Source organism: Scomber japonicus, chromosome 5 (assembly GCF_027409825.1).
Source record: "Scomber japonicus isolate fScoJap1 chromosome 5, fScoJap1.pri, whole genome shotgun sequence".
Taxonomy (NCBI): Eukaryota; Metazoa; Chordata; class Actinopteri; order Scombriformes; family Scombridae; genus Scomber; species Scomber japonicus.
This window is the reverse complement of record NC_070582.1, coordinates 21,166,436-21,190,417: the sequence shown is the minus strand read 5'-3', so window position 1 is coordinate 21,190,417 and position 23,982 is coordinate 21,166,436. Positions and strand designations below refer to the sequence as shown.

Sequence of the window (23,982 nt, the reverse complement as noted above, 5' to 3'; positions counted from 1 at the left end):
AGAAATATAGAGAAAAAATATGATATATATATAAAATTACAGTTAGGCCTACTCATGAAAATGTTGATGATTACAAAAGGGAGTCAGACTTGTAAGATGTTGCTCAGAAGGTTTTTTTTCCTCTTAATTACTGAATACATATATTGCTGTTTTTAATTCTTTGAAATCAATATTTTTAATATTGAGCACACATGGGTTTAAATGGCGTTACAGTACCAATTAAGCCCATGTCAGACTTTTGACTTTTTCCCATAAAATATTTTTATTTTATATTATAAGATCTACATTAACTAATGAATACATTTTCAAATTAGAGATGAATCTTGCTTTATAAGAAATCTTAATGGGTACACTTACCCCAACAGTTGAATACATTGGTAAGAAAATTAGAAAAGTAATCAAATGTAATAAGTTACATTACTTTGATTAAGTAGTTAAAGTGAGTTAAAATAAGGTAACTAGCGGTCTGTAACCCATTACATTTCCAAAGTAACTTTCCCAACCCTGAGGAAAACAATTTTAAAAGAAAAGTCATTTTAAAAAAGCTAAGAACCTCAGATCAACAGGTCACACATGTCCTACTTTTCCCATGTGTCCTGAATGCATCAGGACTCCCGTATAAAATGCTCCAGGCCGCAGCAGGGCGGGATTCTCCGGCGGTGTGACGTCCCAACTTTTCCAGCTCTGACCGTGTTGTCACTCATCATGGCGTAGCGATGTGGACTGTCCGGGGTGCTGGTTGGCACGGGAGAAGTTAAGAAACGAGGCGCTGTGGAGTTTTTGAAATACAGTAAAGGAAACTCACGAACGGAAATCTTGAGAGCTCCTTGAGAAGAGTTTCGGTAAGTGAGTTTGTTGTTGTTTGGACTGTGATTTATTAACTTTAGATTTTGGAGCTGCTAGCGTTGAGTCTAACGGCTGTTGTAACGTTTAACTTAACGGTGACTTTTTAGTTCGTCCAAGACGCTTAAAAAGCTGCCCAAATACTCCTGTTAGTTCAGGGGTATCCTCAGAGGGTTTAGGGTATCACAGCTAAAATAGGAATGTGGAACAATTTTCACTTTTATTTCACTTCGTCGGACATTTAGCATGAGGAAGAAAACGTTTAAAAAGCGCTAATATTTCTGTTCATTTTCCATTACGTCTAAATCTGGAAGAGCTTCACGTAGAAGTAAAGTTGTACATATTAGTATCTTCACAACAAACATGGGGTTTAATGTTCCTGGCGTGAGAAAGTCGGTCTAGTTTACGACTCTTTTTTTTCTTTCTTGCCACACAGCTCCACACAGCTCCAGACTGTGTGGTAATCACTGCCCAAGGCCACTTCTTTTTAGACTCAACTACACTTTGTCTGGTTTGATGTTGTTTTGAGTCGATCGGTGAGATTTTAAATGTGGTGTTTTCTCCAAGCTGATTTTTTTTTTTCACCCAGACTGTAAACCAAACAAGTTTATTCAAAGTTTACTGTCTGTTATTGGTAAAAGGCATGAAATTTGATCAGCTGTTGTCTCGCCCTCCAGCCGACCTCTTAAAACTGTTTACTTTCTCTCTCCAAAACGATAAATATTGTCTGTAAACCAGCAGATACCACATGCTTTCAAAGTAACTCTGATCCACTACTCAATGCGTCAGTATGACTTTAATAGTTTTGGAGTTTTATAACTACATCTGGAGCACACAGGGGACTTTATGAGTTTGTGGTACATTTTTAAGTATGATGTTGGAGGTGCTTTTTTGAGATTTGAGCCAGGATTTTTCCTCAAACATGTTAATTATTATTCAGATTTAAGGGCACCCCCTCATCCCAAGGCTCCTAATTTCAGAGCTCCAGTTCTAGTCTTTATTGTATTAAAAAATGCAAGGAATTTCTTTGGAAACGCTGCTAAAAGTAAAGCAGAAGTACTACAACAATTTCACTGATATGGAGATATGCGTGGGAAGTCTTGTGCACAGTAAATCAGCAGCAGTTTTGCATGTAAACCTTAGATTGTTTATAGTTTATATAAACTGACACTGTGCTACATGTGTACTACTCAGTTTTGGACTTACTGCATGAATGCTTCTTGGTCAAGTAGAGTTTCAAACTGTGCAAGTTGTGAGTAATATGAAAAAAATGTGTCCTGCTTTCCAACATAAATGAATTGCCACTGCAATCTCTGGCATGTACAGACAGGAGAAATGTTTGAAGATTTTAATCACATGGAAGTTCTTTTTTTTTTTTTTTTTTTTTTTTTTTTTTAAAGCCTCAATTTCCATCTTTTGTTCAGTGTGTTTACACTGCATCACCCATTACACAGATGCCTTTCTTATTTTTAGATGCAGGCAGTAAGAAAAGACTCCTTCAGCTTCACACCCGCCTCTTGTCTTCATATAGGTCTTGTTGTTTCGTGGTATAAAATTAGTGATGGTGTATTCTGCCTGCTCACTCACAGGTTGGAAATAGCTGCAGGTTATTCCAGAGCAGCGTCCCGCAGGCAGCTGGACCGGAGCAGACAGCACAGCTTGTTTAGCACACCGCTTCATTTCACCCTCAAACTAGGAGACAATAACTTTAGCCCTGTCACCAGATCAAATCACAGCAGACGCTCATAATATACACTAACTATTTTAAGTGTGTGACAAACTGTATGTGGCTAGGTTCTCAAATACGCTGAGCTGGTGCATAAATAAGAATGTTGACTCCATTGTGTGATGCAAAATAACAGGTTGATTGATCAACATAGTCGTTATTTTGTGATTTAAAAAAAAAAATGTCAGTGCCCTTGTGTGGGGGGAAAACAGGATGAGGTGTGCAAAGTTCAGCTAAAGTTAAGTTAAGCTTTTCCCAAGGAAGCTTTATGTAAAGGTAAATAAATACTGAGTCAAGACCTGCATGACTCAAACTATAAATAGTGTCATTATGTGGTGAGACTTGGATCTGTCCCTTCATGTAAAGCAGACATCACCACAGATTTTACTTTTTTTGTTTTTTTTTAACCTGGATAAAAAAGGAACAAAGAAAGCAAACTGTGGTTTGATTTATGCGTCGATTGTAAATTCCTCTCTCCCTGGACCTTTTTTTACCACTGGCACAGGTTGTCTAAACGCAGGCTGCTGCAAACACTTTACCATCACAGACATATGGCCCTGAAGCTTCTGTTTTTGTTTTCTCTCTCCTGTGCGTGCAGCAGTGTAGTTTACTTGTCATTCAGGGGTCGGGATATTACAAGATTTTCTCCTTTTTCTCCCCGGTGGTGTCCAGTGAGGACAGGTTATGATGGTACTCTCAGCCTGATGGGGCGAGGGTTGGTGGATTTCAAAAGCCATTATAGCGGCCCACTCTCCTGCTTGTATTCATTATTCTCTGCATGTCAACATGGATTATATGGCTGTTTTCACCAGAGGGCAAGATTGCTTTTTGAGTGAGTTTTTTTCTTTTTTTTTTCCTAGTGGATTTGTTTTGAGGCTCTTCTGAAAAGAGTATGCGGGCAGGTGTTGTTTCAAATGCCATGTCTACTGTAGCGTTGCATTGCAGATTTTTTTTCTTTTTTTCTTTCTGTCTTTGTCTTCTCATGCCTCTCAGTCAAAATACCACGCCAGCATGAACAATAGCCCTCTCTGTGTGTCTTATGGTTGTTGTACGTGGTGCTTATAGAAGGTCAGACAGTGAGACTTTGTTTTTGGAGGATGATGCTCGCCTGTTAACATTTTTGAGATGTCTCCTTTGATACTGCAGATACATGAGGGCTAATACACACATACCGACAATGTGCTTGACGCTGTTTAAAATCCAACAATATAACCGAAGAATGACTCTTCAATCAGTCGATTACCAGAAAAATTCATCTGCACATTATGTTTTCAATCATTTTTCAAACAAACAAAGCAGTATGAAGGTGTCCTCTTAAGGTTCAGGAAGTTATAACAAGGGGTAAACTGGAACAAACAGAAAGTAGTTGCAGCCTTAACAACCCTCTCTGTTTACATATGACTAACACACTACGCAGACATCCCAGGGTGCACCTCTCTGTCATTAAATGTTGTAAGTTTGTGCTGAGACCACTTTGAGCTCCGTGTCCTCTGGATGATGTCGACAGTGAGGATCCAGACACTTGTTTCTCATCGATTGACACATGGAGAGCAGGTTTCTGAGCAGCATGTCTGCTCTTGCCCTCGAGTGTTTGAAGTGTGTTTGCTGAGAGCCGAGTGTTAACCTGGCCCATATTTGCCTTTCTAGTGTGAGAGAGAGAGAGAGAGAGGCTGACTCAGGATTTTGGAAAAGATGCCCCGCAGGCCCTCAAATTCAGTTCCAGTCATCAGGATCCAGACTCTGTGTTATCTGCAGTTTAAGACTGGGTTTTATTCATTTCACATGCTGCTGCAGTGTTCTTCTTAATACTTAATTTTTTCCCAGTGGATCCACCGCAGCGTGGAGGAACAATCTTAGATGTTCCAGTAATGAATGTACCGTGGACTTTTGCATGAAGTGTTGCCCGTCTGGGGAAAAAAAGTAAAACCAGGAAATCAGGAAAGTCTTATTCCAACCATCTTTTAGCAGATTATTTCACTGTGTTAACATCTGACTGACTTGTTCTCTCCATCTTCATTTCTGTCTAATGTTACACACCTGTCTGATAGTTTTAGGGTTCCTCTCAAAACACACATTTTATGTCAAATCTAAACATGATGACATTTTAAAAAGCTGACTGAACACCGTGAATTCTTGTCTTTTGGTAATAAGTGTCAGATTCTGTTGGAAAAAGTGTCCTGCCCTTTTCAAATGTCAGCCTTTGCTCGCTTGTCCCAGTTGTACAAGTGGGACAAGCTGTGAGAAACATTTTTACTCCTATTCAGATTTATTTTTTATTTTTCTTATTGTTGGAAACCATTCAGCAGTTCACAGTGGACCTGACAGCGGGCTGCTTCCTCTCATTTCTGCTCGGCTTTCTGTGTGTTGTGATGATTCTTATGTTTCAGTGAACGCTTATTTTACACATAATGGAAAATTTGACCACAGGAATGCTGAAATAACAGTGTTAGGTACGCCGGTGGTTTCCATAAAGTTTGAAAACAGTGCTACATCCCTGTGTTGGGCACTCCCAGGATGTGAGGCAGCTGATTAAAGGGTGTTGGTGTGTGAGAGTGTTTGTGTGTGTGTGTGTGTGTGTGTGTGTGTGTGTGCGCGTGCGTGTGCGTGCGCGTGCATGAGTGGCCGTGCGTTCATGTTTGTGCATGCATGAATATGCAGCGGAGCCTTTTGATTAAACATCCTGAGAGAAAGGGACTGCTATGCTGGTTTGGCAGATGTTCAAGACCGGGACACTAAAATGTGTCTTCACTCCAAACAGAGTGTCCACTGTCTTATCAGTAGCACATTTAATATTTTAGGTTAATGGTCTGATTGATATTCTGGGTTACACGCTGAACAGAGCTCAGCAGAGCGTGTACGTAGCGTTTCCTTTCAGTGTTTTTGTTTCAGTCTGAGTTTTTTTAACCTTCATCATATAACATTTAAGATGGGTCGCTCATCTCATATATCACTCTACTTATCTTTTTTTTTTTTTTACACAGACAAGGTGGTCACAAAGAAACCTAAACATGCTATTTCAACAGACAGCCACCTTTTTCTGGGTAGTTGAGGATGTATTGCAGTCACAACCTAATTCCTGGGTGGGAACGTTTTGTAATGACATGCTCGATGCCAAAATAACGCAGGCACGTTTTTTTGCCTAGAAATCTGAACATTGCGGGAACTGCTCTGTTAGATTTGTCCTCCATCTACACATTTTTGGATGTTCACATCTCACGTACACAGAGCAGCAGCTGTGATGAGCTGTTTGTAGACTAAACTGAGATGATCACACTGACATGTTGATAGTCATAATAATCCAGGTTGTTTTATTTAGTGTCCCTGTTTCCTTTTCCAAGGTTTTATAAATTCATACCAATCACAAAAACGGAGATTCACTGAGTTAATAGATGCTGTTTTGTTTTTTTAAAGAGTCAAAACATCACTTTTAAATTTTCAAAGTTACTTTTTTCCTTCATGGTTTTATTCTCTCCTTCCAGGTTTATCAGACTGAAGATGATGTCCGATGCCAGCGACATGTTGGCAGCTGCCCTGGAGCAGATGGACGGCATTATAGCAGGTTAACTTATCTTTTTTTTTTTTTTTCAGCGTTCCAAATGTTTATCACATATTTTATCTTGACCCTGAGTATTTCAGGAGAATTTTTTTTACAATGACACTCTTTAAAACTCTTCAGTTTGAATCAACATTGCTAAGATTTAATCTGGTGCAGAGCTGACGTTTTACATTCACCAGTGCAGCAGTGGACCATCTGAAGACATAGCTTGGTGATGCTCAGTAGGGTCAGATGTCCAAGAAGTTATTAATGGTTGTCTACAATAATAGTTATTAATAATAGATTAAATAGTGTTTGAAATCTTGCACCTTGATTTATTTCTATGTACTTTTATTTAGTGCTATTAAGAGCAGGAAGTAAAACATGTCAAATGATGATAAGAAAGTACCTTTGTGTCTTCCTTTGGGTACCAGATCTAGCTGACGTCCTCATTCATTATAACTCTTTATCTCAGGCTCCAAGGCTCTGGACTACTCCAACGGGATGTTTGACTGCCAGTCGCCCACCTCTCCTTTCATGGGTAGCCTGCGGGCGCTTCACCTTTTGGAGGACCTGCGGAGTGTCCTGGAGTTGATGGACACCGAAGAAAGGGAGAGTCTACGCTGTCAGATCCCCGACTCCACAGCTGACAGTCTGGCCGAGTGGCTCCAGGGTCACCTGGTGAGAGGCTCACATGTTACAGTAGGGGCAATAGATGCTGCATGACACATGAACATCACTAAGATAACACAGTTAACCCTGCTCACTGAACAGACGCAGTAATTCAACTGGGACAGGTTTGTTTTTATCAGCAGATGACAGAAAGAATGTTTATCTGTGTGTAGTTATGGGGTGAATGTCATTTTTGAGATTTTAGTGTAATGACTCGACTGAACTGCAGATCATAAAATAAAATAGACCATTTTTTTCTCTCTTCATAATGGTGTAGCCTCAGGGAAGGAATCTCTTTGACTGGGAATGTCACATAACATGGGAATTTCACCCTTCACCCTTCACCCTTCATTTATGAGTGAAGAAAGCAACACTTGCAAACTTGGAATGAGTTTATGTTTTGTCAACATGGAGGGGATTTTGTCTGTGATGGCTGGAGAGAATAAACTTCAAACAAACTTTAGCACATCTGGTCTGCTTATGATTGTACTCACTCTGTATGCTGCATTAAAAATGATGAATGTCAGCAATCATGGGCAAACAATCCTGGGTGCAAGTAGACAATCGTGTTGTTTGCTCAGTGAAAACATGACTGTCTTCCTCTGCTGAGTTTCTTGGGAATGTAAGATGAAATGCTGGTATTGTCATTGTTGCAGCTTGTTGTGCTGCAAGAGAGACGCTGACTTCTTGGGAACCAGAACGGTGTTAGTGGAGAGTGATGGGCTGCAGGCCAGAGAAATGCCAGAGTTTTGTGTAATGCTGTAACTCACTCTGTGTACAGCAGTATGAATGTGAGCCTTCTTCTCAGCCATGTAAGGTTTTGTTTGCGCTGGGCAAAGCAGTGCAGCCACTTACTCTTCATCTTCATCTGACATTATTAGGCACAGAGACATTTAACATCTCCAAGATCAGAAGAATGAATTAACTCATTTGCACCACTTACCTGCATGCATTTCAAAGGCTCTTAAATCACTTGTTTCCTTGTTCTAATATCTGTTTTCTTCTATCCCTGTAGTCCAATGGACATATCTCCCTGAGTGGGGGTGACCACTACCAGGAAAGGCTTTCTCGAATAGAGAGTGATAAGGAGTCTCTGGTGCTTCAGGTACACACTCAGCAATGCTTACATCATGTAACCAGCACCATGAAGTTTAAAGTCTCCTTTTTTAAAAACTGTGTTGTTAACAACAAGAGTGACATCTTGCTTTCATGCAGGTGAGTGTGCTGACTGACCAGGTGGAGGCTCAGGGAGAGAAGATTCGGGACCTGGACATGTGTTTGGATGAGCACAGGGAAAAACTCAATGCCACTGAGGAGATGCTTCAACAGGTGTGTTTGTGTGTGTTTCATGTGTAATAAAGCTCAGGGCAAACTGTCAGCACACAAGCTCAAGAGCCACAAGTAATGAAGGCTACGCACAGCGCACATGTGCAGTGTTTCCAGCTCATGTATTTATGATGAAGATGATGATTATAATGATGACGACCAACTACAGTCACAATGCCTGTACTGCCACTGCTGTTTGGGCTGCTGATACTGACCACATGGCAAGCTTTTGTAACAGCCTTCATTTCTCATTGTAGGAGCTCCTGTGCAGAACAACACTTGAGACCCAGAAGCTAGAACTGATGTCTGAAGTGTCCAACTTAAAGCTGAAGCTGAATTCCTTTGAGAAGGACAGACTGGACTTTGATGACAGATTTCGAGATAGTGACGTATGTGGGCTCATGCTTAGGACAGGAATTGTCTTTTTGTATGCATGTTTCCTTTCTCGCTCATCCAAATACACACACACCCACCCACACACACACATACAAACACTCATTCATGTTGTCTGACACCTGTGTGGGAGAGGGACGTCTTAGTTTCAAAGCAGCTGTGTGTTTAGTTAGAAAAAAAAAGTAATTGGACTTCAAGGCATAGTCAGCGTTCACTGACCCAGCCATGAGAGTGCTGCAGATTTTGTAGTGTGTGTGTGTGTGTGTGGTGAATTACATTTTATTTTTGACTCAGTTTGAACTCGCTGCCCTCTGGTCAGTGGCTTTACAAACATTAAGATGTCAATCATTTGTTTACTAGAGATTTCTGCTCCCAGATGAACCGTGCAGAATGCTTGGAAAGCTTTCAAACACGTCATGTTATTGTTGTAGCAGCGTGGCCGTCTCTTCCACCCCACTGGAACAAAAAGCTGCTGTCCATGTTCCGCCTCACAGCACATAAATCACTTCTTTTCTACAAGCAGCTTCCCCTCTTTTTGTATCACTGCTGCTGCTTTGATGCAGCCACTCTCTGAGGAATTCAGGCCCTTCAAAAGTATCTCAAGTTGCTTTATACAGTTTGTTTGTACTCCACTACACCAAACATGCAGAGTTAAATGAGATTTAAATGGTTAATGGAAGATAAACCTGAGGTTCAAATTCAACAGTGAGAAGTGTTTTAGTTTAGCTAAAGTTAAAGCAGTTGACAGTTAACAGTAATTTGAAAAGAAATGAGGGCATCTGCACAACGTTATTTATCACCAGCTCTTAAAGGGATATACGGATCACATTTTAATGAGTTTTTGGAATGAAGTTTAACTTTTTGCCAGGTTTGCTTGCTCTGCTTACCATTCTCAGTGACCTGCATTTTCTTTTCTTTCAGGATTTGATTCTTGAAATTAATGAACTGCGGTACAGACTGACAGAGCTCGAGAGTGAAAAGCTACAGTACGAGAAGAAACTTAAATCCACAAAGGTGAGTTGTGGCAGGGAAGTTCACAGGAGTTTGCACATTCCTGGTGTAAACATTACAAACTCTCCACGACTAACACGTTATTCTTTCCTTGCTGTTTTATCTTGTTTCAGGACTCTCTAAACTCTCATGCTTTCATTATGTAGTAGTTAAACTTAGTTGTCTCATCCTCTTGACCTCTTTTATCTTTCACTTCTTGCATCTCTATTTTCTCTCTCCTTCTTGGTTTGTCGGTCTACTGCTAGTCGCTAATGGCCAAGCTTTCTAGCCTGAAAATCAAAATGGGCCAGATGCAGTATGAGAAACAGAGGAAGGAGCACAAACTCCAGACTATGAAGGTTGGATTTCTCAGGAACACTGTTGTGCTTGCTGTATGATTATGGTTTTTGACCTCTCCCTTTGGCTCCTCTTCTGTTTTTTATTTTTGAGGTTTAAAAAAACACATTTAATTTGGTTTGCAGTAGTTTTCCAAGTTTCTTTTTTTTCTTTTTGCCCCTTTTTGGGAAAATGATATCACTTCTTGTGAAATTAAATCACTTTACTGAACTGCATAGTACAGTCATAAGTTAAAATGCAAAAAGTCAAGTGTAGTCAGAAATGCTACTTTTTTCAAGTTGAGCACCACATTGAACAAACGTTTACATTTTTTCAAAACACACTTAAATTTTTTTCCTCTCAGAGCTGGCACAGAGTTCTGTTGTGCTGCGTTTTTCTTCATCCCTCTTTACACTCCTCCTTCTGACCTTTTTTGTTAAATCTTTTAATGTAATTTGTTTGTCTCCATGCTTGATTCCTGCTCTGTTCAACTTGTATTTTCTTTTCTAATGGCCTGTGTATTTGTTATTACCACAGCCCCCTCAGATTTAGTGCTTACTACCCGCCTCACACACATTACCCTTCACAGCAGGTGTGGTCTGCGTGCCTGTACGCCACGTCAGCAGCTGTGAACCTTTGTGTAGTGGTTTGTTTGTAGTGTGGAGTTGGGGTGGGGGAGCTGGTGTCTGTGTTGGGGAAATATCCTCACTGTTGTCTTCTGTTGGACAGGAGGAGCTCGCCATACTAAGGAGGCAGCTGGAGGGCAAAGACGGAGAGATGTTGAGACTGCCGGATGAGACGGGCTTCAAAGCCATTGCCTCGAGCAGTGCAGATCCTACAGAGAGAGGTGGGAAAGACAGTTCAATCACAAGCGTCACTGAATATGAGCATGCAGATGCTTTAACTCACATGTTCAACTTAACCTTATACGACTGAGTGGTAATCTGTGTAGAATCACCAAAACAATAAGTGAGGCCCTGTTAGAGGTCAGTATTGACGTTCTTCAGATTCTGCAGACAACCAGTTTTATGTTTTACAATTCTTTGTCCTGTTTAGTTTCTCACCAAGATGAAACTCTTAGAAAGAGGCTGAAAGAAAAACGTAAGGGGGTTTTATGCTTTTGTTTTTTATTGCACTTTATCACTGCACCCATCTCAACCCGTGTTTGCATGAACGAGCATGAGCCATCTGAACTCTGCTTGTCCATTAAAATCCACTGGAGTGCTAATACCTGACCACAGAGCACCACACCTCTCTTAAAACTTTCATGCAACTTCTAAGGATTTTGTAACTGAACCAAACCTGACTGAAAACCGCCATGTTCAGTGTGTGTTTTAATGCCCATCCTTGCAGAGCAACAAGGAATGTTTGCTATGTGTTTTCAACAGGAATAAGGAATGAATTGTGGCGTTTTGTCATAACCTCTCAGGCTGTTCCCTCATCCTCCTGCCTCATGTCTTCCAACAATAATCACCCCCTGTACCCCTAAATATCTCTCCTCAAACTCCTCTAAACATTCCCTGCTCACACCAACGCGGGTGTGTGCCCTGACGCTAACCTGTGATGTTATGTTCAGTGTTGTGTGACAGTGTCTTTTGTTGTGACTGCTGTTTCCAAATCTGTGCCTTTTTTATGAGTGATCCTTGACTCAGTTTCATTTTTCAGTCAGTGCATGCCCTCAACATGACTCTACACATACTGTATAGCAGTCTAGATCCTTATTCAACACTCAACTTTAATTTCTTTTAAAATGAAGTCATATTTCATGTTTTTAAAGCATGGACCAGTTTTTGATAAACCAGAGCGCAAATACCAGACAGCTGCTATGACTGCTAATGTAGAGGACTGACTGAGTGTGCTTCCTGAAAAGTGAAAATGTTCTACCAAAGTGAAAAATGTTAAACACCTGCTCACATAAGGATATGTTTGATCAATGTGAACAGACTGTGTTACAGAATTAAGGTCAGTAACGTTACAGTCTGTATGTTCTGTAGCATCCTGTGTGTTCAGGCTTACTACCCATGCCCAGATTGCAGTTTCACATCTATAATAACTTTCTTTCCTTGCTAGATGTTGAAGTGCAGAGAATGAAAAAGGCAGTTGAATCGTTGATGGCAGCTAATGAAGAGAAGGTATATGTCATCCTTTATGGTTGGCTGGCATATTTACATCGCATCATGTAAAATACTTCAACTCTCCTCCTGTGAATTACCTAAAATGTTTTCTTTTTATTTTACAGGATCGTAAGATTGAAGAACTGAAGCAGTCACTGCTGAGGTATAAGAAAGTTCAAGACATGGTGATGTCAGTACAAGGGAAAAAAGGTTAGATGTCCCTTCTTTCATAGTAGATGAGTAGTGTAAGAAATAAAGCTTTGGACGCAACAGCTTAAAATTAAAAATTATAAGAATGCATCATGGAAACAGTTTTTTCACTGCCAAGCATTTCTCACAGCACATCTTACTTTTTATATTTATGTCCAACCTTCCAGGCAGCTGGTGGCTTTAGTTAATTTCAGTACAAACTAACATTTGCCTTCCAGGTGAATGTTAATTTTCTCAAGAGACAAAAAAATGTAAATTAGTTTTCTAAGCTAACCTGGTTTCTGTTGACTAATGGCATGTGATGGTTTAGGTCAATACTAAACAAAACGGCTCATTCTAAAATCTTGTTTTTGGGTTTTTTCCCATGCATTTGATTCATTGTCTTCTCCAGAGAAAACCAAAGATAACGAGCAGATCGAGAGTTATGGCGAAAGCTCCGTCGTACTCATGTCATCCAGCCCCGTGTCTGCAGTGTCAGAAAAGTATGAAGTTACAGATGTTGAGCTACCAAGGAGCCCAGATGAGGTTTGTGCAGCACAGTGTGACATGGTATCACAAATGCCTAAAAAAAAATAAAAAAAAATTAAAGAATAAAAGAATAAAATTAAGCGATAACACAAAACTAGAATGAGGAATATAAGATGTTTATTGTAAACCTCACATTATTTTTGATTGCATCATCTTTACCCCCCCCCCCCCCCCCCCCCCCAAGCAACTTCAAATCTAATTAAACTCTAAATTGCTCAGTAAGACACTTACAGCTCACATAAATGTTATACATTTAAAATGAGTGTTGAAGGGTCGACATCCAATTAATTAAATAACATCTCCTGTCAGTTTTCCAAACACTCGTGAAGATTTAGACTGGAGGCCACAGGAGGAAATGTAAGTTAATGTTTTAAGGCAGTCCATCCTTGTAAATGGTGTATTAAGTCTATTTTTGTCTGTCTGCTTCTCTCTTTCTTGTTGTGTGTTTAGCTGGACAGCCTAAATGGTTTAAATGAAGAGCCTTCGTCCTCACCCAGTCCCACTGATCCAGAGCAAGTATCACAGTCTGCACCAACAGATGTGGAAAGGTGAAATATAATAGAGACTTTATCCCTTAACAAGCATTCAATACTGCAAGTCAGAGTTCAGTGTAGCGTTCGGCTTGTACAAGTTTTTATTTTTTATTTAAAGAAGACACCAGTAGTGTGTATATATTTTGTGCCATTCACGTCCTTGAATGAATTTTTTTTTTTCATAGTTAAAGAAATCAAACTTTTTTGATCATTTTTAGGCAGTAAAAAAAACAACTGTATTGTCCACACCTACTACTGTAAGTGTGAACTACTGTTTTCAGTTATGTTCAGGCCAACAGCTGTTTTGTCCATTTGTTGCATACAGAGTGTGAAAAGTGTCGCAGTCACCCTCTTTAAATTACATATGAGAAGAGTGTGTGTGTGTGTGTGTGTGTGTGTGTGTGTGTGTGTAACATATCCCGAAGCCTCACACTGCTGCTCATGACCATGTGAGACGAGCTTGCAGCTTCACTACTATATATTGTTGTGCTGTGTGTCATTTCAGCAGCCAGGATATAACAAAGACTGGCAGCCAGGACTGGCTAGAGAGGAGCAATAATGAAAAGGTAACATATTTAATGTTAAAGGAAAAACCTCCACCAGTGGTTTTAGATTGGTCTTCTTCAGCAATACTTGCAGCAAGTAAACATGACAGCCATTTATGAGCAATGTTTTTGTTTCTTCAGAACACAAGTGAAGAAGTCAGTAAGATTAGTGAAAAACCACCGATGTGCCCCTCTGCCACCCTACCTGCCACCACGGAAGAAGACAGCTTTGGCTCAAGAAAGGCCCGGTCATCTTTTGGAAAGGGCTTCTTCAAGATCCGTGGGGGCAAGAAGACAGGAAGCAGCCCTAACCTCGGTAAGAGAAAACCACACTATTTACCAGCTGTAGATGTTTACTACACAGTGTGATTTTCTTGGAGGGTTTTTCAGCCAGTATGGACTTATGAACTTTTTATTTTCCCAAGACACACCCATGGAATATACAAAATGGACCAAGACCATAATTTGCGGCCCACAGAAACAAACTGTGGTCCCCATTTAATTATTGAAGTCAGTTTCTGTGTGTGTGTGTGTGTGTATGTGTGTATGTGTGTGTGTGTGTGTGTGTGTGTGTGTTCGTTCCAATCCTGTTGTTATTTCAATCATAATTTCTGCCCTTTGTCTTGTTTTTTTTTTTTTTTCTGTTGGACCCTGTCGTGTGTTGTGTGTGCTTTGTAACACATGAAGACCGCAGCAGGAGTGCGAGTGCGCCCATGTTAGGTACAGTATGGACCGTAGATCACTGCAGGGTTGCAGTAGTTCTCTGAAGAAAACAAAGGAAACTACTGAGCATATCCTCATTGTACATTTATTCCTTTTCTGTACTCATCCATTTCATTCTCTTTTTTTAGTAGCTGCAGCACCTTAACAGCCACACCTTTTGTCACTAGCCATTGTGTCAACTCAAGTGTTGTCTGTGCAACATACAGCTAGTCTGTTGTGTATGTTGATTTGCTTGTGTTGCCTGCATGTATTTGTTCACACTTTTTTTCAAACCCTTCCCCAAACACAGACCTGTATCCAAACCCATATTATTAGCTGGAATGATTTAGATCTTGATGCCTCACCTCTGAAATCTTCTATCTGCTTCTCTTTCTGCAACAAAACTTGTTAAATCTCCCTCATTTAGTGGGAGTTGTCTTTGTTGTTGTCGTAGTCAGACTTCGGATGGTCTGATGCATGCGTACCAGGCAGGGTTTTGCTTTTGATGCCCACCTCCATGACCTCTCAGTCTGTGTAGGAGTCGTCATGTGTCTATCTGAGTGGTTTCTGGCCCCGTGCAGCAGCTCTGTCTCCACCGATCTGTACATGTCTACTGCGATACTGACGCTCATTATAACGATGATGTTCTGTGCCCGTATGTCTGTACAGCTGAAACAGAGCAACAGGGCACGGATCACCTAGATCTAGCCGGGCTGCCGCAGAAGTCGAGTAACAGCAACAGCACCCACACGCTCCCTACGACACCAGAGAGCAGAAAGAAATCCAAAGGAATTAAGAAGCTCTTTGGAAAGTGAGTTAAAAAAATTACACATTCTTCTTACTTTTTAAATAAATCATAAAAATGTAGAAATATGCATACATTTCTACATGCAACAGATTCAGCTGGACATAACAATGCATTATTTAATCATTATGGATTTTGTTATGACCTGTTATGTTGTGCTATTTGTGAGGATGTTTTGATATTTTTTTAAGGCTTAAGAGAAGTCAGTCTACCACATTTAACCTGGATGACAACCTCCCAGAGGGTGAGTTCAAGAGAGGCGGGGTCCGAGCCACAGCGGGACCCAGGCTGGGTTGGTCTCGTGACCTCCAAAGAGTCAGCAAGTACGTCAGTGCATTCAGCCTGAATAATGAGGCTCAGAGTGCGATTTTCTTTTTTTGAATCTCTGGTGTTCAGTCCAGTTCAGAAATAATGCAGTAGTTTTCACAAAGTGTTTTTATTTGTTTGTTAAACAATATGAATTTGTTACCTCATACCATAAGGGTGTGCCTATCTGTACGCCTTTCTTAATTAACAACTTGCTTCTCTATTCTCTTTTTCTTAAGTGATGTGGATGCTCCATTTGCACGCTGGTCAAAGGATCAGGTATGTGACTGGCTGCAGGAGCAGGGTCTTGGTCTTTATGTGAACATGGCCCGTGGGTGGATCTCTTCTGGGCAGACGCTGCTTCAGGCCTCACAACAGGACCTTGAGAGGGTGAGATGTCAAAGGAGTTTTAAAAAGTCACCAGACAGAGTATCTTTACTGCCGAACTTACTGTGTAGTACCTTGGGGATGTTATGTGTAATCCTCACTCACCTCTTTTTTGGTATTTAGGAGCTGGGCATCAAACACCCGCTTCACAGAAAGAAGCTGCAGCTGGCTCTGCAGGCCCTTGGCTCAGAGGAGGAGGATAATAGGGGAAAGCTGGATTACAACTGGGTGACGAGTGAGTACCAGCTGCTAGACCACATGAATAACTTAAGTCAAAAATGCTCTGTTCTCTGATCAAGTGTTTTTTTTTTGGTGTGTTTTTTTTGTGTTTTTGCTTTTTAACTTACTAGTTTAACTTTGAATTATATTTGACTGGTCATCTTACTACTTATAAAAACTTGCTCTTCTTTTTTCTTTTCCTCTCAGGATGGCTGGATGACATCGGTCTGCCTCAGTATAAAACCCAGTTTGATGAGGGGCGAGTGGATGGTCGCATGCTGCACTACATGACAGTGGTGAGTGCTGGCGAGAGACATGTGCTCCCTCCACAGACCCTTTGGCTAAGTAGATCTGACAACTGCAGTGCCATTAAGATTATTGCACAGAGAGTCTGATGAGCTCCACTGAAGATGGCCTGGTTTCACCCTCCTCACTAGAGTCACACCACAGCCTCTGGCTCTGCTAAAACTGTGATTCAGTCTTCTGTGCTGAGGAACCTTACCTTTTCTACTGCAAAATGATGTAACTGTCTTTATACTACTTCATAGCAGCTTCAACTGAGCTTTGCTTTTACAGTTTGAATTTTGCTGTTAGTCACTGATGCCTCCCTTTTTCCCTCAGGATGACCTGCTTTCTTTGAAGGTGGGGAGTGTCCTGCATCACCTCAGTATCAAAAGAGCTATTCAAGTGCTGCGGCTCAACAACTATGAGCCCAACTGCTTGCGACGCAGGCCATCTGACGAGGTGAATTTAACAGGAACCTGAGAACAGAAATGAGTCAACAGATCTTCGAATTCTGCTCTGTTTTGCAAACACATTTTGCAGCACATGGCTAAATGTAGACATACATTCTAATTAGTAACTTATGATTTATTCATCCTTTATCTGTGATTTGTGCCCACAGAACAATATTTCCCCAGCAGAGATTTCACAGTGGACAAACCACAGGGTGATGGAGTGGCTGCGGTCTGCGGACCTCGCTGAATACGCTCCTAACCTGAGAGGCAGTGGCGTGCACGGAGGCTTGATGGTGAGAGGGTCTTGTGTTCAGTCGTCCTTGGAAACACAGACTCTCACCTGAAAATCTCATATCCTAACACTTTTATGATGTTTTCCTCTTCTCAGGTCCTAGAGCCGCGGTTCAATGTAGAGACCATGGCCTTGCTGCTGAACATCCCCCCTAACAAGACTCTGCTGCGCCGCCACCTCGCCACACATTTCAACCTGCTGATTGGTTCAGAGGCCCAGCAGCTCAAACAGGAGTGTCTTGAAAACCCAGATTACACTTTGCTTACTGCCACCACCAAAGTCAAGGTACAGATTACAGTTAGCACCAAGATCCCTTAAGTCAGGAATACCCAGGGAGAGATTTCAGTGGTTTTGGAAATTTCAAATATTTATCAATCAAACAGTAATTTGATTTGATATTACAATAATAGGTTTGTAATAGAACACGCAAATAAAGTTTCAATTCTTACAAACAACAAATTAAAACAGGAAATTATCAGATAAATCAAATAATATAACAAGAACGTACAGGCTAAAATATCTGAAAGTGAGAAACCTGAGCGGCATGTACAGTACTTTTCTTAATGTTGCTCAAACCTAATAGACTGAATTTCTTTGTCTTCTCTACTATCACACATACCAGCCCCGGAAACTGTCGTTTGGTAACTTTGGCAGTCTAAGGAAGAAAAAGCAGGAAGAAAGTGAGGAGTACGTGTGTCCCATGGATGTGGAGATGCCGAAGGGACAAAGCTTTCAGAAAGGCTTTGAGCTCCAAATCTACGAGGATGACCTCGACAGGCTAGAGCAGGTGAGCTTTTCTTCAAAGGGTCTGCTGAACGATTATATGATCCAGCTTAAAACATCATCAGTCCTGTTTATAATTACATGTGTTTACATGAGAAATCTGCTTTTCACAAAGTCAATTAAAATAGTCCAGTTCATGAGTTCCTGATATTTTTGGTGACTTTCTTCAAGAGATGTTTATTCAGTAGAAATCTAAATTGTGCTTGATTGTGCTGTAATAGTTTGAGTTTAAAGTTGTTGTTTTTTACAGATGGAAGACTCTGAGGGAACAGTGAGACAGATTGGAGCGTTCTCTGAAGGGATCCAAAACCTGACGGTAAGAATATTTAATGTAAAGAGTGTTAATAATTGACTGGGCAACATGGCAAAATTGTCAAGTTTTAATTGTGAAGTTGATCTTTTATAATTTCTCTCTGTTGCACCAGAGCATGCTGAAAGATGATGAATTCTTCAAAGAGATTTCAAATTCACCCAACCCCAGCGTAACAGACGATGAATCCAACGCATGAGACTGTCAGCACCATGAAACCTGGTCCTGCTGTGAATGAAACCCTGTGCCAAACCTCTCCACTCCCACACAGACTCTTCTCAACAAAGCCCAAGAATGCGCCCACATTTCCTTTTTAAGCGTTTAAAAATGAGCCAAAAGTATTACAGTGTCTTTCCGTTTCTGTTTTTAAACAATGTCGTGAAAGCTTACAGTGTCTGATGACAGAGGGAACATTTAGGGCAACACCACTGCTTGCCTGCCAGCTGGTTTCTGGAGATATTTTGTATGTAGTTATAGTATGTACTGACATTGTCCTGTTAATGATAGAACTGAAGTGTCAACCAGCAGAAAAGACATATAGAATATGCCATTATAGATTTATTCTGTCTTTTAACTTGCCTTCTGATTGTAGAAATATTAAAAAAGAGATTTCATTCAGAAGAGATATGCTGTGCAGAAGGTAGTGTTAAGTTATAACTCCAAAAAACAGCTGCTATGTTTTCTACAGAACTGAACTTTTCTAATTAAATGGAAATTGTCTTATATTTTATCCTACATTGAACATTTAACAGGTTTTCATCAGTAATATTCTGCATGCATTTGCACCAATACATATCGTACAGTACAAAGCCTAATGAATATCATTGCATGGTATTGAAATCGGACACATTAATATAAAAGCTTGTCATTTATTTTATTTTTTACTACAAATGGGTTTTAAGTAGACTCGTGATGGCTGACACAAGATCATTTTATGAAAAGTGTTGTGAGAAGAGATAATGTCAGGTTTTCTTTAAGTAATGATGTTGTAATGCAGTTGACGTACCTGAGAAGATAGGTTGTGTTTTTTTAAAAGGTTTATCCATTTGTAAGATCAATAAAGTAATTTAAATCAGTTCAGAGTTTCATCAAATGCACAAATCAGATACACAAAATGAGGACAGAATAAGAGATAAAAGAAAATTTGCAGTTTGTTTGAATTATGAAAAGAAAAATGTGTCCTAAAATGAACATGGACTTTTTTGTACTCCAGTTTGTAGAACAGCAAATTCATTCACCACCTGCACCATATCATCATTTCACATAACGTCACTGAGAACAGAGAAAGCTGAAATTAATTAATTAAAATGTGATCCTAATAAATACAACAAAGTTGGACAGGTTGTCTCTCCATAAATGTTCCCAGAGTCCAGTTTTACACCCCTTCACATTGTCTGGGAGGGACTGAGCCACACATAATAGAAGCAGTTTGGTCTCTCAGGTGCACTTTTGTAACATTTCTGCAAACAACATTTTTCTCAGTTTGAAAAGTAAAGAAAACGGGTCAAAACAAAAGGATCAGAAATCATTCACGAATTTGAAGCTGTAATCTCTACAGTTTACACATCAGAGCAATGGCGACTGTAGCAAAGCGCCCTCTGGTGTTTACATGATGAAACTGGCCTCAAAGCCTGTCCACCGGCTTTGCGCATGCGCAGTGCATAGACACCAGTGAAAAGTCGAGTGCAGTTGTGTGAGCTGAAGGAGGAAACCTGTAAGAAGTATCATGGCTATAAGGTGTGTATTTTGTTTTGTCTTAACAAATTTGAAAATCATGTTAATGCATATGAACTTTTCATCCGGTGTTGTAGTTTAGAAATCTGTTCTGATTTTACACCAACATCGTTTTTACTTGAACGCGTCTGATGTTAGACAATAAGACTTAATGAGGTCAGTGATTTAATGTATTTATTAAAAGTGTCAGTGGTGTAAGAAGTACCAAGATAACTACAGTGTATAAATGCTCCACTACATTAAAATCCTACTTAAGTAAATGTACAGAAGTATTTGCAGCCAAATGTACTTAAAGTATTAGAAGTAAAAGTAGGCTTCTGATTTTGCAAGAAATCTTCTCCCTGTGTCTTATGTGTTAAAGATGCCTAATAAAGCACATTATTACTACTGATGCATCAATGTGTTGGCAGCATTTCACTGTTGTGATGATCATTTATGTAGTAAAGAAGTAAAAAATCCTGCTGCACGAATCTGTATACATTTTTCAGATTTTCTTTTTGATTTGTTTGTTGTAAAATGTTGTTGATTTTTGCCTCTTTGGGCCACAAAGTTACTATTATTTGAACAGCTGAGAAGTTAAGTGGGAAAATGTGTCTGGTTATAGTGCTAACAGCTGAAAGTTGACATTTTTTGTAAGGCTTTGCCTGTGATATTTCACATAAGATTTTCAAAGATCAAATTATAAATAACTAGTATAACTGAAACATAACTAACACTGTAGTGCAGTGAAAAGTTCAATATTTCTCACTGACATGTAGTGGAGTAGAGTAAAATGTAAAATACCTCAATATTAAGTACAATACTTGAGTAAATGTATTATGTTCAATATGTCTAATATGTGATGAGCAGGTTCTGTGGGGTCGTCGCCCTGCTGGCAGTGTTTCTCAGTGGACTCGATGCCTCAAGGTACGGCAGTTTATGTCAACATTTTTGTTGAGTTTTCAGTGTTTTCTGGATTTGTCAGGATTTGTCAGTTCTATCTGTGTCTGTAACAGACCGACTGTAAACCAGGAACTGTCCACTGTTTTCAATGATCTGTGGAGGTTGGATGTGAACCGCATGAAGCCTGGGATAGATTACACCCTCTCTGTTCAGGTATGAAAGCTGCCCTCCTTTACACAACACTTAAGTTTCTGTTTTTACAAGGCGTATTCTGTGTTTGAACCGTCCAGGGTAGAGCTGGTTTCGTGACCCAGGGCAGTCATGTTGCTCAAGATTACGCCTCAATGCCTCTCTTCTCCAACGTTAATGAGAACAAACTGAGGACTATCCCCACCATCTCTCGTAAGTGTCTCTGTAACAGACAAAAATAGTTTCTCACTTCCTGAGCTTCAAAAGTTGAGCTAATTTGGAAACTCTAAATAAATGTCTGTACAGGTTTTGTGAAACTCCTGGACAACTATGAGAGGTCCACAGGCGTGACGGAACAAGTCACAACAGAGGAACTGTTGGAGATTAATCTCTTTCTGGATGCCGTCTTACAGACAAACGTCATGAAGGTACATTTGACAAGTTACAACCAAGCCTCATATTTCAACAGCTCAGTTTCTGCTTTCTACTGCACACCTTTTGTCTTTGTCCAGCTGCTTGTCTTCAGTCTAGATGTCTTATGACTCTTACAATAAGTTGTTGTCTTCCTACATTTGGTTGTTTGAGGCTGCAGTCAAACTCCAGAGGGAGTTTTGTCTCTTCCTGCCTGTCTGAACTCATTACTTCATGATGTTAAAGAGAAAAAAAACATGTACATCTGTGTGCAGCTGTGGAATGCTGCGTTGGCGTGTAGCTGCAGTCATCTCCCTAAAGAGGATCACTGGAAAAATGTGGACATGCAGTACTTGTTATATTTGGAAGAACAGCATGTTTAGATGAACCTGATTATGGCTTAATTTCAAAACAAAAGTCCCCATTCCTTGAGTTCACATTGTAACATGTATCTGTGAAGCAATGCATCATTTCATAACCTGTTAATGAAGGAGAGTAAAAAATAGTTTTATGAATACACATTTAATCTTTTCTGTAAGGTGTGTAACAGCAGACATGAATTGTATTGCTGTGATGTAATGTTGTTAATGTGATTTCTTCACAGCGAGCTCATCAGTATCTGGTGAGCAAAGGACAGTCAAGCTCTAACTTACGACAGTTTAAGAGTCAGCTGCAGTTGATCTGGTTCAAACTCTACCACAGGCAGAGAAACACCGGGTGAGACACTGTTACATCCTGCCAAACATGAGATGCTTGTCTGTTTGTTAGATTCATTTTAAATTAGAATAAAATAAGTGAATTATGTGAATTTTAAAACATCCACTAGGCTGGACTCTAGTGGATTTGAGCATGTCTTTGTTGGAGAGACGAAATCTGGAACAGAAATCGTTGGTTTTCACAACTGGATCCAGTTCTACCTGCAAGAAAAAAACCACCATTTGGACTACAAAGGATACAAGGCCAGAAACCAAGACTTAGTGAGTGCAACAGTTAACCAGAAGGGAAACCTGTTCTCTTTCAAATCCACACACATTAGTATCAGACTTCTGCCAATTTAACTTTCATATATTTCTGTCTACAGCCGGATCAAGACGACCATGTTCTGAACCTGCAGTTCAGTTGGCACAATGTGGTTAAGCCCGTTGGCAGCGCCTTCATCGGGACAACCCCGGAGTTTGAAATGGCTGTCTTCACCATCGTCTTCCTAATGAACACTGAGAGAAGCACCACAGTGCTGGTTAACATCGACCAGTGTCAGATGGAGCTGGTGGTCATCCGACACGGACAGTCCCTCGGGACGGCGTACCCCAGACTGCTGAGCAGCAATGGCAGACATGTTAGACAGCATTCATATTGATGTGGATGACCTCAACTTCACTTGTCATACAGTTACTGTATATTTACCCCCCCCCCCCCCCCAATATTTTCAAACACTATAACGGGCTACTATGGCATAACTCCATTACTTTCATTGTATAAAGACACTGATTAAGTTTAATACTTGATGTTTTTATGCAATGTCCTTTGCTAATAAAATGAAAAAAAAATGTAAACCTGTTATTTGTAATGAATTGATTTGTATGCAAAGTGTAGAAGAAAATCTTTCTTTACATCAGTACATTTAGCAAAACCATAATAATCAGTGGAAAGTAACTGATTACATCTATTAAATTGAAATAATTGTAATAATGTACATTTTTAGGTCTTCTACTTACCTAGATGGAAATTATATATTATAGTTATATGATATAATGCAACCAGCTGCCACAATACAATACTGCTTAATTCATTGATAATAATTTAAATAATGTAGTACATAATAGTATAACATTCTGAATAGGGCCACTCTGCATAATCAGTACATTATGTTCATAATACTCTTGCAGTTTTTGTAAAAAGGTACACTTTTGAATGCACGTTTCCACTGTGTTATTACTACTTTTAAATCAGTAAAAGTTCAGAATACTTCTTCCACCACTGACAACAATGTTTCCACATCACTCTTGTGTAAACTGAATACTGGACCAGAACTGACTCCAAACGAGTTGGCACATTTCAAGTCCTGGTTGAAGGTGTTTGCCACCTTCAACCAGGACTTGAAATGTGCCGACATTAAACTCAGATTTAAGATTAGCACAGAGAAACCTCTCCCTTCAGCAGAGGACTGTGGAAACAGCTTTCTAGTGTCATTCATCATCAAACATCCAGCTGCAGGAACAAAAAGAAAAATACATTTTGAGTGGGTGGGTGCCTGACGAATGTAAAAAAAACTGTTGTCTCATGGTATAAATATGGACAAAATGGAACAAATAAAGTATCAGTAAATGTAGGATTTTTTACCAGGAATCCGTCCATCCCTGCAGATAACATAACAAAAATTATTATCATTTTTCCCTATTTCATACGCGGAACACTGTTTTTGGTTCCGCCCGCACGGACATTTTACAGTGGAACACACGACGGGACGCATGTTG

At 40.0% G+C, this 23,982-nt stretch overlaps 2 protein-coding genes across 4 annotated transcripts; both read left to right on the top strand.

Moving 5' to 3' along the window:
• The first annotated feature begins 661 nt into the window (after positions 1-661).
• On the top strand, positions 662-19,367 carry ppfibp1b (PPFIA binding protein 1b). Of its 3 annotated transcripts, XM_053318798.1 has the most exons (27): positions 662-842; positions 6,049-6,128; positions 6,580-6,785; positions 7,792-7,881; positions 7,992-8,105; positions 8,360-8,491; positions 9,417-9,509; positions 10,551-10,668; positions 10,878-10,922; positions 11,892-11,953; positions 12,061-12,145; positions 12,537-12,670; positions 13,124-13,221; positions 13,712-13,772; positions 13,893-14,067; positions 14,439-14,471; positions 15,123-15,264; positions 15,450-15,581; positions 15,804-15,954; positions 16,075-16,186; positions 16,378-16,466; positions 16,792-16,914; positions 17,075-17,200; positions 17,296-17,484; positions 17,822-17,986; positions 18,233-18,298; positions 18,408-19,367. In XM_053318798.1, exons 2-27 carry the CDS (start codon positions 6,065-6,067, stop codon positions 18,489-18,491), a joined length of 2,889 nt encoding a protein of 962 aa, XP_053174773.1. In that variant the 5' UTR covers positions 662-842; positions 6,049-6,064; the 3' UTR covers positions 18,492-19,367. The 3 variants fall into 3 exon arrangements, with proteins under 3 accessions (XP_053174773.1, XP_053174775.1, XP_053174776.1); XM_053318800.1 differs by lacking the exon at positions 10,878-10,922; XM_053318801.1 differs by lacking the exons at positions 10,878-10,922; positions 14,439-14,471.
• A 597-nt stretch (positions 19,368-19,964) lies between these two features.
• On the top strand, positions 19,965-22,933 carry endouc (endonuclease, polyU-specific C). The gene is made up of 8 exons (XM_053318802.1): positions 19,965-20,029; positions 20,876-20,932; positions 21,022-21,121; positions 21,199-21,310; positions 21,404-21,525; positions 22,113-22,225; positions 22,335-22,485; positions 22,590-22,933. The coding sequence occupies exons 1-8, from the start codon at positions 20,019-20,021 to the stop codon at positions 22,863-22,865; spliced, it is 942 nt and encodes a 313-aa protein (XP_053174777.1). The 5' UTR covers positions 19,965-20,018; the 3' UTR covers positions 22,866-22,933.
• Positions 22,934-23,982: the final 1,049 nt, after the last annotated feature.

Coding starts and splice junctions, on each gene's coding strand:
- ppfibp1b (XM_053318798.1), top strand. CDS start 6,065: ATGATGTCCGATGCCAGCGACATGTTGGCAGCTGCCCTGGAGCAGATG. Junction 12,671..13,123: donor TACCAAGGAGCCCAGATGAG/GTTTGTGCAGCA, acceptor TTGTGTGTTTAG/CTGGACAGCCTAAATGGTTT. Junction 17,987..18,232: donor ACCTCGACAGGCTAGAGCAG/GTGAGCTTTTCT, acceptor TGTTTTTTACAG/ATGGAAGACTCTGAGGGAAC.
- endouc (XM_053318802.1), top strand. Junction 22,226..22,334: donor CACAGGCAGAGAAACACCGG/GTGAGACACTGT, acceptor AACATCCACTAG/GCTGGACTCTAGTGGATTTG. Junction 22,486..22,589: donor AGGCCAGAAACCAAGACTTA/GTGAGTGCAACA, acceptor TTCTGTCTACAG/CCGGATCAAGACGACCATGT.